At 39.8% G+C, this 19549-nt stretch overlaps 1 protein-coding gene across 1 annotated transcript in view; it reads left to right on the top strand.

Moving 5' to 3' along the window:
• Positions 1-19549, top strand: part of LOC106869525 (uncharacterized) — a 52774-nt gene that overhangs the window by 26497 nt on the left and 6728 nt on the right. The window contains exons 3-5 of the mRNA XM_089340658.1: positions 5926-5994; positions 7999-8063; positions 13894-13996. Coding sequence (XP_089196784.1) covers positions 5926-5994; positions 7999-8063; positions 13894-13996 — 237 coding nt within the window. The remainder of the gene's footprint in view (positions 1-5925; positions 5995-7998; positions 8064-13893; positions 13997-19549) is intronic.

Raw genomic sequence — 19549 nt, 5'->3', positions numbered from 1 at the left:
ACTGAGAGGTGAGCTAAGTTTTTAATGTCTCCCTTTTTTTCAGAGACAGTTTGATGTATTGGTGAACAAGTCAACTGCATTAGAGAGCATAAGGACTGAAGATGCAGTTGAGAAAAAGTTGGCTGACACAGAAGACCAGAATCCATCTGAATATCGGCAGTGTTACCTGTACCTCAATGATTTAAGTCAGGTGTCAAAATACTGGCACCATGACTGCTGCTCAATGTTCTGTGAACACTAGGCTGGACAGCTGAAATAGTGCAGGCTGGAACATTACAACAGTCTTGTCTAGGCCAATGCTGACTGCATTCATATGCTGGAACTGATCCAACACTTCCAGGACAAAGATGCATAAAGATATATATAGCGGCCTTCTTTCAGTTTCTGTTTAACAAATCCACTTACAGGCTTTGGTTGACTCGGAGCTAAAGTAGGACATTCTTGCCCAAGGTGCCATGCAGTGGGAGTGAACCTGGTGAAATGAATGTTTTGTTCAAGAACAGAATGTATTGTTTGGTCTAGGAATTGAAACCATTATCTTGCAATCATGAGTGCAACAACTAACCACTAGGTCGTGTGCCTTCACAGTTAAGTACTAGAAGGTTGATTAAATTGACTGGGTGTTGTGGACAATGAGATTGTAAAAGTACCTGGTGAAAATGAATAACTGTATTTAGTTACATCACATTCACTTCCTGAGTTCCTTCCTAAAGTCAACATTGTCTTCTTGGGTCAATAAAACTAGGTTGTGGGATTTGATTTAATTGACTGTAGATTGACGTTCTCCAAAATGGGATAAAGTTTGAAGCTGAATGATTAAGAATTTCTGAAAAAGATAGAAATGATTTTTAGGGTTTAAAAATCATTTTGTCTGGTATTAGCCTAGTATGTATTAAATTATATTTATCTATATATATAAAAATGAGAATGTGTGTCTGTCTGTCTGTCTGTCTGTGTGAATCCCTAAAACTCGAGAACTACGCAACCAATTTCATTCAAATTTTACACATGCCTTACTTAGGGTTCCAGTTGTGTTTTAGTAAAAAAAAATAATTAACTTCTTGCAGAGTTCGAGCACACGGCAACATAATATCTCCTCCACTATTTAAGTATTACGTGTCAAAAGTGAAACAAAAACACTCATGTCAAATACTTTCACTTTAAAAATGAAACTATTCCACTAACTGAAACAATCACATTTCGATACTGTAGTGACAGATACTTTCACAGAGAGAGAAAGAGAGAAAGAGAGAGACAAAAAGAGAGAGAGAGAGAGATGTATATGTATACATATACATGTATATGTACACCATTTCGATACTGTAATGACAGATACTTTCAGAGAGAGAGAGAGAAAGAGAGAAAGAGAGGGAGAAAGAGAGAGAGATGTATATGTATACATATAGATGTACACGTATATGTAAATATATATATAGATCTATACATACATGTATATGTATACGTATGTGTAGATGTATATATATATATATATATATAGATGTACATGTAATATGTACACATATATACATATATATACATGCATACAGATATCTATACATATATACACCCATCACACACACATACACATGCACACAAACACACACATTAGTCATTTGTTTACTTATCCAAAACTACGTCAAAAGTACTGAATGGATCTTTATGAAATTTGGAAATTATATTCTTTGCATAACGGCCATAACTCCCATGAAAATTCATATATTTTTGATGTTGATGAAATTTTAACCCAAACATAACAGATGAGCATTATTTAGAAAATGATGTCACACGTTATCGAGGCTACCATTCTTTCTGGATGTGCAAAAGGGGATGACGTCTTTATTCCAAGAATTCCTCTTACTCCATCAGGAGCAGACATTCCTTTTACATTCAGAAGACTACAATTCCCCCTTCGTGTGACTTTTGCCATGTCCATAAACAAATATCAGGGTCAAACACTGTCTGTAGCTGGTCTTCTCTTGGAAGAGCCCTGCTTCTCACATGGACAACTGTATGTTGGCTGCTCAAGAGTGGGCAGCAACAAAAAACCTATTTGTATATGCTCCACAAGGGAAAACAAGGAACATAGTTTACAATGAGGTGTTATAATCACAACAGCAAGAAAGTATGTACATGATCACCTTCTTTTACGAAACTTCATTGACTTTCATATATTTATATTGATATACATATATATACGTGTGTTTGGGTGCGTGTGTGTATATACATCTCTATATATAAAGATGATGCGTAGTCTAGACGGCGTTTTTAGATTTCATTATTCTCTTTAACCCGGGCAACGCCGGGTATTTCTGCTAGTATTATTTATATATATATTATATTATGATGTAAATATTATATTATATATGATATTATATATTATATTGTATATTATAGTATATATAAATGTGTATATTTGTATATCTATATATCTATCATGGAACAGTACATTATATATATTGTCAATTTAACATATATCAGAAAAAGGAACACACTCTAAAGAATAGAGCAATAAGTGTTAAAACAAAAAGTTTAATCCTGGTCATAGAGTGGCCAATGGTTTCGTATCCACAAAAGCTACAGTTAATCAGACTCTATACAAAGACAAATTTAACTTCCCACCTAGCAGACATGAGGAAATGCTAGGATAACGAGGAGAAACACCTGACCCATAAATCGTTATTGAGGATGGGTTATCTCTCCTGGACCAGAAGATTAAAAAAAAAGCTATAATTAAAATCTTTATGGTCTCGTATTAGCGTAACCAGGAAATGAACACATTTTGAGAAAATTTCTTTACCATTATTTAATGCACCAGGCTTAGCATAGTCCTTAAGAATTTTGGTTTTCTCTATGATACAGATTTTGCCACAGCCACTCCCATTAACATATGGATGTTCTATGATCTTCCATCTGATATCATATGAGATCCTTTGCTCTTTGAGGTGCCACACATGGCTGGCCAAGGATGTAACAAAACGTCTTTCTGGGTCTCTGAAGGATGATTGGTGGTTGTGTAAGCATCGTTCGAGAGATGTGCTGGCTGATCCAATATATTTACAAGCTTGGGAGGTGGCTACATTCACACTCCTGGTGTATCTCTTGTGGGCTCTGAGCCTGGGGATGTTACTGGTATCACTGGTGTTGGCAATGTTGTTATGGTACAATGATCCAGTGGTGTTGATATGTTTGACATCTCCGCAATTGTTATTGCTGTAGTTTTCGCCTCTGATCATATGGCTGGCGTTGATGCTGCTGGCAGTAGTGTAGGTGTGGCCAGTGCAGGGCTGGTCACTTCATCAGTGTCAATGATAATGGTTTTGTCATCATCTGTGGTGGTGGTACTGGAGTCATCGGTTATCTCCTCTGTACAGCTAGTCTGGCTGTGGCAATTGTGCTGGGGTCGATGGCGTAAGAGCTGCTTAATCTGCTACTGTCATTACCTCCAGTGCCATCATTGTTGTTAGATGGTACATTGCTGGTAATACAGATGGCAGATCTAAGTGTCACTGTGGCTTCATAGACGACTCTTTTGGCCTTGCATCATCCTCCTACTGGACGGTTATTGTATACCCTGCAAGAGCAACCTGCCTCCTTTCTTGCTTTGTGGGTGTTTGTTAAAATACTTTTTATGTTAGGTGCACAACTAAAGGAGACTCTTAGGTTGTGCCTGTTAAATAAATGCCTGTATCTATGTGTCTGTGTGAAGTGCTTATCTATTAACCTGAGGAAAATCCTTTCCACATGTCTTGACATTGAGTGAGAAGGGTGGGGCAAACGAAATGACGTTTCTGCAGTGCTTCCTTTTCCAGGTGCTAGGGCCTGGCATGTAGGAGATGTGGTCCTTAAACTCACTTGATGCCAGTGCCTTGTTGTAGTGTGGAGCAGTAGCATTGAAGATATCTTGGCTAGAGGATAGATTCAAAATCCTCTTGCTTACACCTTTCACTAGGTTCTTGAACACTATAGAGGGGTGGCAGGAGGCTGTGTTAACATAGGACAGCCTCTTATTTGGCTTGTGATAGGGCCTATATGTACCAGAGCCCAGATCTAAAGTAACATCTAGGAAATCTACTGTGGTGAGATTAGTCTCAATAGTGATCTTGAGTCCTTTCTAAGTCCATCCGGTCTGTGTCTTTTGGCTCTTCTAGAGATGGCTAGGGCATCATTTCTGTAGAGACTGTGCATCCTAGACATCTTCCTTAAGATGTCTAGGATTACAGTCCGATAAGATTGCAGACATCGGTGCTGTCATAGGCTCCCATAGCCACATTGAAGGCGCCCTCGGAGTCAGATTGCTTGATCCATATCGAATCTTTGTTGAACAGTACTGTTTTCCTGGCATGCATGATAACACTTATATCACTATCACTAATGTCTGTGAAGCCCTTAGCAAAGAAAATGCCTTCATCAGCAACTCTTTGAAATTGGTGGGTAAAAGTTGACAATAATGTTGAACTGTGTAAACCTAGACCTGCCTCTGCTTCGATTGGCATTAAACTATGAAGTCACTTCATTGGTGCTGCACCACAGAGGGAGGCCTGTGGCCCTCCTTATGTTGTCATTAATCTTCCTAAGTATATACTTACTTGCTTGATCAATCTCGGATTTGGCCAGGTTGATCAGGTAGCATTTGGGGTTAGAGCCAAAGTTCGACTTGTGGTCTTTTAAAGTGATAAACTCATTTTTCTTGGCCAAGGTCTCTACTCTGTCTGCTATACCCAGGCTAATTGCTATCTGTTTAGCTTCACAGTTAATGATATAAGTGTGTGGGGAATTGTGTCTGTATTTTTATGTAATAGAATCATTTAAAAGTCTATTGTAAGTGTGTGCCTATCATGTATAAGTTCTTAGTCTTATCTGAGAAGATTAAGGACCTGTTAGAGTTTCTTATTTTTTGTATAGCTTCATGGAGTTTGCTTCGAAAGGGGGAAAAAAGACTTATGGAATTTCAGCTTGGATAATTCTAAACACATTACCTTTAACATATAGGTCTCCCGAAGTATATAATATCGATTATTATGAAGTAGCATAGCATTACCTTTAATTCCTTTTTATATATACAGCTTTCAGTCTACCAAACCCACTCACAAGGCTTTGGTTGATCTGGGACTATAGTAGAAGAGACTTGCCCAAGGTGTCATGAACTGCCCACACATGCATGCACAAAAACATTATTTGAACCTTCTAAAATCATAAATGATCCAAAATGATTCTCTCTCTCTCTCTCTCTCTCTCTCTCTCTCTCTCCCCCTCTCTCTCTCTCTCTCTCTCTCTCTCTCTCCCTCTCTCTCTCTCTCTCTCTCTCTCTCTCTGGTGAAAGGTGTGTTCTGTAGTGCAAAGTATCTGAGAAGTATTTATGCATGTATATGTGTGCGTATATATATATTGTGTGTGTATCTTTTGTCTGTTACTTGTTTCGGTCATTGGGTTGCGAAGATGTAAACAAACTAGTGCCAGTTGTCTAGTGGTTGTGGCCGGCTAACACAAACAAAAAGACAAACATAGGGCCTCTTTCAGTTTCTGTCTACCAAATCCTCTCACAACACTTTGGTCAATCTGGGGTTATAGTAGAAGATACTTGCCCAAGGTATCATGCACTGTCCACACAAACATGTACACATGCACGCACGCACATACGAAAACATTATTTGAACCTTCTGAGATCATAAATAATCCAAAAAGATTCTAAAATCTTTTAGAATCATTTCCTGACTCTCATAGAGTTTTACTTTATTCTTGAACCTTGACTAAAAGGTTATATTTTAGAAATACTGCTTAACCATTCCTGTCATTTCTTCATTTCTCCCTTGTATAGCCCATCTATTCATTTCTTGATCCTTACCTCACATTTCTCTAATGTAGTTGTGTTCTCTCCCACTACACACCCTCATATGGCTCTAAGGTCACAGTTTAATTCTCTTCCAGATATCCTGAAACTCCATGAACTGATTGATGGTTTACAGAAGCAGATTAATATACTGATATCTGCAGAAGGTAAGCATTTTCTCTGTTGTTTTTTCACAAGGTGGGTTTAGCATTTAAATTATTCTGTCCACTGTAATGCTCATTTATTCACATTGTTTTGAAATAATCATGCATTATCATCTTGTAGCTTTGAAGTTTCAATGATGGGATTGTTTACTTTTAGTATGACAGTGTAGGGTAAGTGTAAGAAACTGTATTTCTTATTTCTTTACTGCCCACAAGGGGCTATACACAGAGGGGACAAACAAGGACAGACAAACGGATTAAGTCGATTATATCGACCCCAGTGCATAACTGGTACTTATTTAATCGACCCCGAAAGGATGAAAGGCAAAGTCACAGCTACATCAGGCAGGGCAGTCCTGTACTTGCATTTCCCAGGTGTTGGGGTTGATCTGAAAGCACTTCATTGAGGCCTTGAGTGAAACTTTGAAGCACTTAGCACAAATACACATAGAGGCACAGGCGTGGCTCTGTGCTTATGAAGCTTGTTTCCCAGCCATGTGATCTTGTGTTGAATCCCACTCTACAGCACCTTGGGCAAGTGTTTTCTATTATAGCCATAAGCCAACCAAAACCTTGTGAGTGGATTTGGTGGATAGTAACTAAAAGAAGCCTATTGTGTGTGAATGTGTGTGTGTGTGTATGTATGTGTGTGTGTGTGTATGTGTGTGTGTGTGTGTGTGCTGTATATGTGTTTGCCAATAAAGATTGCTTGCCAACATAACATGGCAGTCCTGGTTTAGGACGAATGTTGCTGTAATTTAGCCCCAGGAGACATCATCTCCAGCTGGCTATACAATACAATCTGTGTGCTTATATTTTCAAACAAGGGAATCTAGCACCTTAACTCAGTTTGAAAATATAAGGACACAGATCATGTCGTATAGCCAGCTGGAGACTAAATTGCAGCAACATTAGTCCTAAACCAGGACTGCCGTATTATGTTGGCAAACAATCTTTACTCCAAAGTACTGTTGCTGAATATCTCTCGTTGTGAGATGTAAAAATAGTAATTTTCTAGGTTTCTTTTAGTCTCTGTCTAACAATTCCATTCATAAAGCTTTGGTTTTGCCTCTGGTTATAACAAGGTGCTGGATGGTGGGGCTGAATCTGAAACCATATGGTTTGGAAACAAGCTTCTTAGTCATGCAGCCATACAATATTTTCGGCCAATCAAAGACAATCAAACAAAATTAATTTCCGTATCCATCTATGGATCATACTCAATGTATACACAATATCAATAGTCCAGTTACTGCAGTAATTGTTCTGGACATGCTCAAGATAAATACTGCTGTAACTAGCTTGCCCAAGGTGTCATGAACTATCCACACATACATGCACAAAAACATTATTTGAACCTTCTAAAATCATAAATGATTCAAAATGATCCCCCCCCCCCACACAAATATTGATGAAAGGTGTGTTCTGTAGTGCAAAGGTATGATACATAAGTGGCTATTTTAATTTAATACTGCCTTAGTTGTATCATCATCATCATCATCCTTTAACATCCATTTTCCATGCTGGCATGGGTTGGATGGCTTGACCAGAGCTGGCCAGCTGGGGAGCTGCACCAGGCTCCTGTCTGATTTGGCTTGGTTTCTACAGCTGGATGCCCTTCCTAATGCCAACCACTTTACAATGTGTGTTGGGTGCTTTTAACATTGCCACCAACATGAGGACCTTTTTATATGGTACCGACACAGGACTGTTGCAGGCCAATTCTCTCCATCAGTGGGAGCAGCCTTAAGTCTTCTGCTGTGGAGGATGGGTCTTCTCGAGTACAGCAAGGTACCAGATATCTTGGTCCTTTGTCATCACTTCTGAAAGGTTCAGTGTCCTGAGGTTGTCCTTCATATACCAAATTTTTATTTCCATGTCATTAGAAGTTTTGGTGGGATTATTTTAACTCAAATTTAATCAAAAGAAGTTAAAATTTGCAACACAAGCTCAGATATTTATCATAACTACTCTGCCTCCACCTCCCTTCTGCCTTTGTTTTTGCAGATGAAGTTCGAGAATTAAAGAAAATTCTGGTAGAGAAAAATCTTCAGATACCAATTATTGAAAAGGTATTTTTGTTTTTCTCTTTTTGTTGAAAATGTTATTGATGATATTTTTGTAATTAGTTTTGTTTACTGGAACTTTTATTCTTTTACTGGATTCAATAATTGGACTGTGACCATTCTGGGTCACCATCTTTGAAGAGATTTACTCAATCAGTGTAACTTTAGTATCAGCCTGTATTAATCTGTGACTTATTTTTATCAATCCCTACTGATTGAACCACAGTCAAAGAGACAATTTAAACAACAACAATGATTTTTTAAAGCTCTTTAGTATTTAAACCAGCCATATCCGGCCCAAATATTCTACATGTTTTATGTTCAAACTGGTCAAATCTGTCCTTCTGCACTTATCCTACAATGTTATTCTAAAAAGAAAAGACAATCACATCACTGAAATCTTGAAGCTTCAAGATAATGCCCGATTAATACAAAATAATGTGAATAAATAAAGGGAATTTGAATGCTAAAGGGTTAAGATTAGTGTCCACATAAACCCTGATGCACACACACACACATGCACATCATTGTCATATATCTCCTCTTCATCAAGACACCTGTCTTTGGCCCTCTATCATATCTTGACCTCTCAATGCCTGGCATAAAGCCATAAAGCCATTGCCCTCACTACTACACCTCCATTTCAGTTGAGGGGTAATGTATTGTGAGTTACTTGGTGACCTCACTAGTGCCAGTGCCACGAAGGAAGCACCTGGTACACTCTGTAAAATGGAAGGGCTTCCAGCTATAGAAATCATGTCAAAGCAGACACTGGACTTGTTGGCACAGACATCTGACTTGTTGGTTCCTGTAGAACTGACCAACCTATGCTGAGATGGGTTGGGTGGTTTGACAACAACTGGCAAGCCCAGGGGCTACACCAGGTTCCATAGTCTATTTTGGTTGGGTTTCTATGGCTAGATACTCTACTTAATGCCAACCACTTTATAAAGTGTACTGGGTGCTTTTCTATGACACCACCACCAGTACTTTTTACACGGCACCAGCACTCAAACCAGTGCCTTTTACATGGCACCTTGGTTTCAGGATCTCAATTCTTTTGTGGTAGGCAGGTCTTCTTGAGTATAGAATTGCACTACATATCTTGAACCGCTGTCATCTCTTTCATAAGGTTCAGCATTTTGATACTTTGTCCCATATCTTCCTGGGTCTCCCTCTGCCACAATTTCCCTCCATTTTAACTGGTCAGCATTTCTTTATGCAACCTCCAAGTACATAAATATCTCTTCCCACCATAGGGTATCACACACTATTAAGTGCAATAAGCAGTACATGATATTAGCCCTCAGAACATTTTCCCCACTTCAGCATGAATAAACAATGAATAAACAATGAATAAACATGAATAAACAATTCTCCTCTTTTTCCTAATTCCATCCACACGTCATTGTTTTTATGCTTGTGAGATTGGTTTTATAAATATATAATTTTACACTTATTTAAATTTTATTTCGGTTATTTTTATTTTTGTTTATTCTATTTTTTTCTTATGTATTGATAGGCATATTTGTGATAAATATGAATGTGACTGTGTTTCTAGTATTTGTATGTATATGTGCATGTATGTGAGTGTGTGTGTGTGTGTGTGTGTGTATGTTTATATGCAAACATTTTCTAGCCAACCAATGATTCCCACCATTCATATGTATATATGCGTGTGCGCACGCGTGCGCGCACACGTGCGTGTGTGTGTGTGTGTGTGTGTGTGTGTGTATACAAATGAGCATGGGAATAATGCAAATGACAAACTATTTGCTGCAATCATTGCCCCAGACAACAACAAAAAAGTCTCTCTCTGTTATAAATTAACCAACATTCTCATTCTGTTCCATTTTAATCCTCCTATTCCGTCTTGTACTTATTCCCTCTCTTTCTCTGCCTCCAGCCTACGTCTCCCCTCAAACTCTCTTTTTTATACATGGGAACATTGCTGGTGGCAAGCTATTTGCTGTGATCACTTCTCTGAGCAAGAACACAAAAAATTCCTAGCTTGCCATAAACTAACTACTTTTCCCATTCTGTCGTATTTTAACCCTCCCATCCCATCAAACATTTTTCTCTGTTTCTGGCTCTGTCTGTCTGCCTGCCTGCCTGCCTGCATGTCTGTCTGTCTCTGTCTGTCTGTCTATCTGTCTGTCTGTCTCTCTCTCTCTCTCTCCTTCTCTGCCTCCAATCTTACTCTCCTCAAGTTCTCTTTTCTCTCCTTTTTACTTTTCCTTCCCACCTCTGCAAAACAACAAATTCTCTGCCAATTGATAACATTTAACCCAGGTATTCTACCTATTTTATATTCAAACTGGCCAGGTCTATCCTCTCACACATACTCTACAATGACAATCTAAAAATAAGCAGTCACATCATTGAAATTTCAAAGTTATGAGATAATGTATGCATGATTAATTCAAAGCAATGTGAATAAATAAGCATTTCATTTCACAGAATAATCTGAATGCTAAAGGATTAACCCTTTAGCATTCAGATAACTCTGTCAAATACAATGCTTATTTATTCACATTGTTTTGAATTAATCATGCATTACCTTTTTGCTATGAGATTTCGATGATGTGGCTATATTTTTAGAATGACATTGTAGGGTAGGTGTGAGAAACTGGATCTGGTCAGTTTGAGTATAAAACAGGTAGAATATTTGGGCTGGGTATGGTAGGTTTAAATGCTAAAGGAATGAATATCCAGTGGAGCCTGCTTGCATAACTCCTTTCAAGCCTTTGCAAATCTTTCACATTCAATGCTCATGTTTTGCTTCCCTACCACATTACGGTCTGTATACAAGCACCATACATTCTGTCCTCTTTACTCTATGAGAGAAACCCTTTCTTACCTACAGAGGTAACAGCTTACTGAACTTTTGTCACCCTGTTCTTACTCTGGTTACTATACTTTTAGAATACTTACTTCCACTGCTAATTAGGTCACATCATCATCATCATCATCATCAACATCATCAACATCATTATTGCCACCGCCTCTACTCCTGTCACTTCTGCTGTTGGTGCCTCTGCCTTCAGTCTCTGTTCTCTCCACTGCCTCTACCGCCTCCACTGCTGTCTCCACTGCTGCCTCCACTGCCTCTACCGCCTCCACTGCTGCCTCCACTGCTGCCTCCACTGCCTCTACCGCCTCCACTGCTGTCTCCACTGCTGCCTCCACTGCCTCTACCGCCTCCACTGCTGTCTCCACTGCTGCCTCCACTGCCTCTACCGCCTCCACTGCTGTCTCCACTGCTGCCTCCACTGCCTCTACCGCCTCCACTGCTGTCTCCACTGCTGCCTCCACTGCCTCTACCGCCTCCACTGCTGCCTCCACTGCTGCCTCCACTGCCTCTACCGCCTCCACTGCTGTCTCCACTGCTGCCTCCACTGCCTCTACCGCCTCCACTGCTGTCTCCACTGCTGCCTCCACTGCCTCTACCGCCTCCACTGCTGTCTCCACTGCTGCCTCCACTGCCTCTACCGCCTCCACTGCTGCCTCCACTGCTGCCTCCACTGCCTCTACCGCCTCCACTGCTGTCTCCACTGCTGCCTCCACTGCCTCTACCGCCTCCACTGCTGTCTCCACTGCTGCCTCCACTGCCTCTACCGCCTCCACTGCTGCCTCCACTGCTGCCTCCACTTTTGCTGCTGTTGCCTCTGCTGCCGTCTCTGCCTCTGCTGTCACCATCGATGCTGTTGCTGTCTGTGCTGCTTCCACCTCTGCTGCCTTGGCTATCACCACTGCCTCCCCTCCTGACTGCACCTCTGTTGCTGCCACCACTGACACCTCCGTTGTTGCCACTTCCACTGCTGCCACCTTATTTTTGTTGTTTTAACATCTATTTTCCCATGCTTTAACAAGGTGCATTCCAGAAGTTTTCAAACTTTTCCAGGGGAAAAATTTAATTCCAAAGTACAAAACTTTAATCTCCTTCAAAATAGGATCCTCTGACTTTAATGCACTTGTAGGAAGGCCCCCATGGATGTCCTCTAAAGTGAAGGTGTCCAGTACCCTAGTCACAGCCTCCTTCATCTTCAAAACGATTGCCCCTGAAGTTTTCCTTCAGCTTTGGAAACAACCAAAAGTCACAGGGAGCAAGATCTGGATTGTAGGGAGGACGAGGGACAGTTTTGATGCCCATCTCTGTCAAGTAGTCAGTCACCAAGATTCTCATCACTGAACACCCTGGAAACAAACTTTGCAGAAGTCTTACACATGTTCAAATCTTCATGAATAGTTCTGTGTACGTTGCCATGCCAACCCCAAACTGTATTCTTATTGTCTTTATAGACACATGATGGTCTTCATCCAGAAAATTGTGAATTTTCTCAGCCAGCTCTGATGTTCTGACATTCCTCTTCCTCCAACACCTCTCATCATCTCTCACCTCCTCTCTACTGTCCTTGGACCTCTTGTGCCAGTGAAAAACTTAATCCATAATCAGTCTGGAGCATTTCATAAGTCTCTGCAGTGTTTTTGCCCAGTTTAATATAAAACTATGTCTCGACTGCATTCTGCAAACTAGTCAGCTGTGACATGTAGTATTTAGTAGGATGTGTTCAAAATACTATTATAGCTGTCTCCTTTAACCTGGAATAATAAAGGTTGGCAGGTCAGCTTATTAGATGTATAGTAATGTTATTCTAAAATTAAACCAATCTAAGACAATTATAACTCTCTCCTAAAAAAAAGTTTCAAGACATCTGGAATGCATGTTGTATTTTTCGATAGGCCAAACAAGAGTTTCATGTGTTGCACTTATCAAGTGTAATGCATGAAACTCTTGGCCCATGAGTCACATATGTAACTTTACAGACAAATAATGAAAAAAATGTGTGTATGAATAGTATAGCTTGATGTCTGAGTAAAAATGTTAAGTGGTTTTGTGGCTGCTATATAGCTTTAAAAAAGGGATAATGCACCTTCCTTTATCATTAAGACTCATAGGGTTGATTTTCCAGATTCTCTGGTGTATATATTCCCTCACTGGATGGGACACCAGTTTGTCGGAGAATTGCTCATTTTTGCCAGCTGAGTGGACTGGAGTTGTGTAAAATGAAGTGCTTTGCTCAAGAACACAATGCATCACCCAGTCCAGGGAATGAAACCACAATCTTATGATTATGAGTTCAACACCCCTAACTACTAAGCCACACACCTCCCCTGCTTTGTGCACATATTTTTATCATAGACTTAGATTGAAATAAGCCTTGTGAGTGAATTTGGGGAGATGGAAAGTATGTAGAAACCCACTGGATGGGCTGTACCCGTTACCTGTCATGTAAAAGTCCAGCTGTGTTACTGTCTCATACTGATTCTGTATGAGAATTATGTTAAGGGTACTCATGTCTGTGCAATACTCAGCCACTTGAATACTACTTCAATGGGCAGGTAGTCCAGTTGAATCAACGACTGAATTCTTATTGTTGAAACTGACAGAGATCCATGCAGGTGTTCTTGTGTGTGTGTGTGTGTGTGTGTGTGTGCATGCATGTGGATGCACGCATGTGCATCTGTGTGTATATATATGAATGTATGTCTGTGTTTGAGTGTGTGTTGGTGTGTTTTTCTGTATATACATGTGTGAGAGTGTGAATGTATATGTATGTGTGTTCATGTGTGAGTGTGTGTAAGTGTGTGTGTGTGTGAGAGAGAGTGGGTGGGTGTGTCCCTGTGTGTATGCCTGTGAATGTATGTTGTGTTACAATATGAGTGTGAATTTGTTTGTGTATTTATGTGTATGTATATGCATGTGTGAGTTTGAAATATTCCAGTCCAAATTCTTCTCCACCATATTGTCCTTCTAACAATGACCGTTCTTCAGGAACTAAAAGATACCAAAGAGAGACATGAAGAAAGCCTGAAGAAATTACAGTTGGAACACAGCAGAAACATCTCTGAGATGGCACGTAGTTTCACAGAAGAGAGTTAAGTATCTTCATTGATACTGTTGTTGTTGTTGTTGTTGTTGTTGCTATAGTTGTTTTTGTTTGTTGTAGTTCTGGCATTTATCACCAAGTGACACTTCAAGTTGACCAACAATCACAAAAATTCCAATCAAGACCATACCCTCTTTTTTTGCGTCAGACAGTGTATCAATGATACTATTATCTGTTGCCAAAAGAATCTCTAAGTAATTTCCCAACCTCCTAGAAATAGCAGCCTATATCATATGTCCTACTGTTTTAAAAAAAAGGAAGGATACTCTTTGTGTTTGTTGTTGTTGTCGTTGTTGTCATCATCGTTGTTGTCATCGTCGTCATCATCATCATCATTTAACATCTGTTTTCCCTACTGGCATGGGTTGGATGGTTTGACAGGAGCTGGCCAGCTGAAGAGCTGCCTGGGCTCCATGTCTGTTTTGGCATGGTTTCTATGGCTGGATGCCCTTCCTAATGCCAACCACTTTACAGAGTGTGCTGGGTGCTTTTATGCAGCACTAGCATGGGTGCTTTTACATGGCACCAGCACAGATGCTTTTTATGTGACACCAGGTCCCATGCACCTGCAATATTAGGATTGCTCAGCTGAAAGAGGGATGTAGGGGACAATGCCTGTATATAAGGGCAACCATGATTTTACTTAGCTTGATGTATCTTCTCAAGCACAGTAAACCGTTAGAAGTCTTGGTCCTTTGTCATCTCTGTTTTGTTGGAGGCAAATTGGCAGAATTAGAGAATTGGGTATAATAGTGAGTAAGTAAGTAAGTTAGTAAGTCAGTTAGGGGTAGGCCTAAGAACTCATGGTGTAGATCAACACAAAAGGAACTAGAGAAAGGGGGACATTCATGGCAGAGTATAAGTACAGAAGCGAAAAATTATGCGACATGGAATTCAATTATAAGTGGCCTATACTCCGCGTTGGACGGTTAAAGGCAAGAAAGAAAGAAAAAAGTCAGTTAGTGCTTCCTCAAGTCCTAGGACACATAGAGCCTCTTACCCACTGTCCATGACGTATAAGTGACAAGGATCACAATGTTCCCCTTGAACCTGATGCCAGTACATCACAGGGATAATTTCCCTGCTATTACTGGAACCCATTGATAGCATAATGGACTGGAGCAAAAAACAAGATATCACTCTGTCTGGGAATTGAAACCATGATCTTGTGATCATGAGTTCAATACTCTAACCACAAGGCCACATGTCTTCACATTGGGTATAATATCTTTCTGTAGTTTGAGTTCAAATCCTACTGAAGTCATCTATACTTTTCATCCTTTCAGGATTGATAAATAAAATGCCAGTCCTGTCCTGGGATCAGTTCCTCTCTCTCTTCCCCTCTCTCTTCCCCTCTCTCCCTTGTCTCAGGAAGAAATTGGTTGTGGCCATGTCTCGAGAGGAACAGGCTCCACTAAAAGATGTTGGTGTATCTCAGGTAACATGATTGTGGTCTAGTACAGAGAAATGTGACAGAGTGACGCTGTAGTAGGATGGTGAGAGGGGGTGCTACGTTAAGAAAAGTAAAGCTGAGCTAGGAGGAAAGAATGAACAGGTAGAAGGAGGAGGTGATACTTGGAGGAGGGGTTTAGCAGTTTATTGATGGGGAAACCAAAGATGGCAGAATAGAGCAATGAAGGGAAAACCGTGGAGAACTGACAAAATGAAAGATTGAGAAATTGAAATGTGAAGAATGAAAAACGAAAAGAGGAAAATATTAAAAAACTATCTTAAAGAAAAAGAAAAAATTAAAAAATGAGGAGGTCTTTGGAAATCCTCATTTGAGAAAACTCAGAAAGTATTTTTTTCTTTTTTCTTGAATTTTCAAAGTTCAAAGTTACAGAAGTTTCAAAAGTTCAAAAGGTTTAGCAATTTTGATAGATAGACAGATAGATAGATAGATAGATAGATAGATAGATAGATAGATAGAGAGATAAATAGAAATAGATGGATATATAGATAGATAGACAGATAGATAGATAGATAGACAGATAGATAGATAGACAGATAGATAGATAGATAAATAGACAGAGGGATAGATAGATAGACCAGAAGTATAAAATATCAGAAGCTAAAAGTTAATAGGTTTAGCGGTTTTTGAGATATGCATTAGATAAGTAAATAGGTAGATAGGTAGACAGATAGCTAGATAGAAATATAAGGGGACTGACTGTTGGCATGTGGTCTGTGTGTAGCCTTGTTGCTAGTTCTAAGGTTAGTGGGCTAAATGAGCACTTTCAGATCTATAATCTTTCATCAGACTTTACAGTCTGAGCAAGGGTTGAAAACCAACTAGGGAACGTCATCAGAAAGTCTGGCCTCCCTGTCAGAATCACAAGGCAAGGCCACACCCTCAGACAGTATCTCTCTCACAACAACAACATACAGAACACTGAACCAATGCCCCATCAAAGCCAAGCAGCCCATGGACAGCACCATGCTATGTTTTCAAACGAATGTAATATATGAAATGACCTGTATTTGTGGGGATAATTATATTGGATCGACCAAATGACAGCTTCATATCAGAGTGAGAGAACATCTTCACAAGGTCACAACACTCAGCGCTATATTCAAACACCACCAACAAATTCTCCACCCAGATACTGACCAGGGGAACAGATGCGGTCAACCTCTGAATAAAGGAGGCACATTTCATCAGGAAGAAGGTACCCAGTCTCAACCTCCAGAACAAACTTGATGGTTGGAAATTCATTTACTGCCTCCAAAACCTCTAACCAATGGAACCTCTAACCAATGCCAGCAGTAATAACCATATAAAGTATAAAGTCTGATGAAAAATTATAGATCCAAAAGTGCTCATTTAACCCACTAACCCTAGAACTAGCAACAAGGCAACACGCAGACCACATGCCAACAGTAGGTCTCTGCTAGCTATCTGTCTGTCTGTCTGCTGCCTGCCTGTCTGTCTGCTGCCTGCCTGTCTGTCTGTCTGTCTGTCTGCCTGTCTGTCTGTCTGTCTGCCTGCCTGTCTGTCTGTCTATCTATCTATCTATCTATCTATATTTCTGTCTGTCTATCCATCTATCTCTATCTCTCTATCTATCCATCTATCTGTCTGTCTGTTTGTCTGTTTACCTGTCAAAAACTGCTTGACCTTTTAAATTTTTAAACTTTCTGAACTTTTGAAACTTCTGTACCTTTGAACTTCGAAAATTTGAGAATAAAAAAAACAACTTTTTGGGTTTTCTCAAATGAGGATTTCTAAAGACCTCCTCACTGTTCATTGTTCATATAAATATATTTATACTAATACCTCAGTTTCTCATCTTTTCACTTTCATTTTCTCATTTTTTAATTTTTTCTTTAAGATAGTATTTAAATATTTTTCTCTTTACATTTTTTTCAATTTTCATTCTTCATTTTTCATTTTGTCAGTTCTTCACAGGTTTTCCCTTCATTGCTCCATTCTACCATCTTTCACCCTTAGCCTTTGGTTTCCCCATCAATAAACTGCTAAAGTATCACCTCCTCCTTCTACCTGTTCATTCTTTCCTCCTAATTCAGCTTTACTTCTCTTAGCATACCACCCTCCCTCATCATCCTACTATGGCATCACCCTATCACATTTCTCTGTACTAGGCTCCACTAAGTTTAAAATGCCTGAAACACAAGACTTTAGGGTCCAGTCCAAGTCACTATGTTAATGTTTAGACCCAAGTTAGCTCTGATCAAGCAGAACTTATGATCAGATGCATTACTGTTATGACCATAATGACCTCTATTGAATATCAATAATAATCAAGTATACAGGGTGTCCACAAAGTCTGGGTACATGGGGATTAACAACATTATTATTATTTCTTATATTTAATTGTTTATGTCATGGTTTTATTTACTCCATGTACCCACCTGGGGATTAACACATACTTTAAGAAATTATTATTTCTTATATTTAATTGCTTATGTTATGATTTTATTTACTCCACGTACCCAGACCTTGTGGACACCCTGTATAATGTGACCAAACAATATTTTTTTATTCTTTTGCTTGTTTCAGTCATTAGACTGTGGCTATGTTGGAGCACTACCTTGGAGAAGTTTTGTTGAGGGAATTGACCCCAGTACTTATTTTTGAGCCTGGTATTTATTCAATCATTTTTTTTCGTCGAAGTACTTAAGTTATAGGGATATAAACAAACCAACACCTGTTGTCAAGTGATGGTGGAGGATAAACACAAAGACACAAACAAGCACACACACACACACACACACACACACACACACACACATGACAGGCTTCTTTCAGTTTCCATTTACTAAATCTACTTGGAAGACTTTGACTGACCCAAGGCTGTAGTAGAAGCCACTTGCCCAAGGTGCCAAGCAATGGGACTGAACCCAGAACCATATGGTTGGAAAGCTAACTTTTTACCACACAGCCATGCCTGCACCCTACACAATACAATATAATTCGACTAAGCTCTGACTTCTGTTTCTAGCAGGCCAAGATGTTCTCTCTCTCTCTCTCTAAGCAATTAAAGAATCAATTGGTTTGTGTTCTTCTGTCTGTTGTTATTGTCATGTATAGTTTATTCTAAAATGTAGGGAGTTTTCACCACTACATTGCATAGTTTCAATGATAATGTGTTGAGATACTCTCACACACTAATGTTGTTATTGTTGTTACTGTCAACTTTTTTTTTTATTATGTGCTTACAGATTTACATTTTCAGGTCAGACAGCTGTGAATTATTGTAGTGTAATTATGGTGTTGATGGTGGAGGTTGTGATGGTGGTGGTGGCAGTGCTGAAGGTAATGCTGGTGGTGGAGGTGGTGATGGTGGTGATAGTGGTAGTGATGGTGGTATTGGATGTAGAGCTGGTGGTGGTGATTGTGATGGTGGTGGTAGTGATAGCGGTGTTGGTGTTGGTGTTAATGGTGTTGGGGTAGTGGTGGTAGTGCTGGAGGTAGTGGTGATGGTGGTGGTAGTGGTATTACTGGTGGTGGGGCTTGCAGTGGTGGAGTTAGTGGTGGTCATGGTGGACTTAATGGTGGCTGTGGTAGCAGTGACTGTGTCAGCTTGCTGGCTAGTCTGCCTTTTTGTCATGTGGTTAGTGCTTGTTGCTATTGCTGTTGTTGTTGTTCCCTGATCAGCTTTTATTCAGCAGACCTTCCAAACAAAGACATTCCAGCTGTGATCATATGCAACTTATTTATTTATTTAATTGTCACATAATCTATCCAACATTTATGATATGCAACGTTCCATTTTTTCCCAGACAGTATGGTGTCATTGGGAGAATATTTGACTACTATTTCTAGCAGATCAATAAGCCTCAAAGAAGAGAGCCTCCCAGCTTGTTTCAGAATTTGTATAAATTCATGTGGCAACCATCACTGCCGCCACTACCGCTGCTGCCACTGCCGCCGCCACCGCCGCTGTCGCCGATTACAGAATATTAATTGCTTATTGCAACTAGCCTTGCTATGAACACTAGAAACAGAAGGGATTTCTGGTTTTCAAGCAGGGCATATAGTGGATCAATCTGAGGGTGGACTTAGCCAGCATAAGATGG

This window comes from Octopus bimaculoides, chromosome 23, assembly GCF_046866305.1.
Source record: "Octopus bimaculoides isolate indiv1 chromosome 23, ASM4686630v1, whole genome shotgun sequence".
NCBI lineage: Eukaryota > Metazoa > Mollusca > Cephalopoda > Octopoda > Octopodidae > Octopus > Octopus bimaculoides.
Note: the sequence above shows the minus strand (reverse complement) of the source record. Positions and strands in the feature narration are given on the sequence as shown.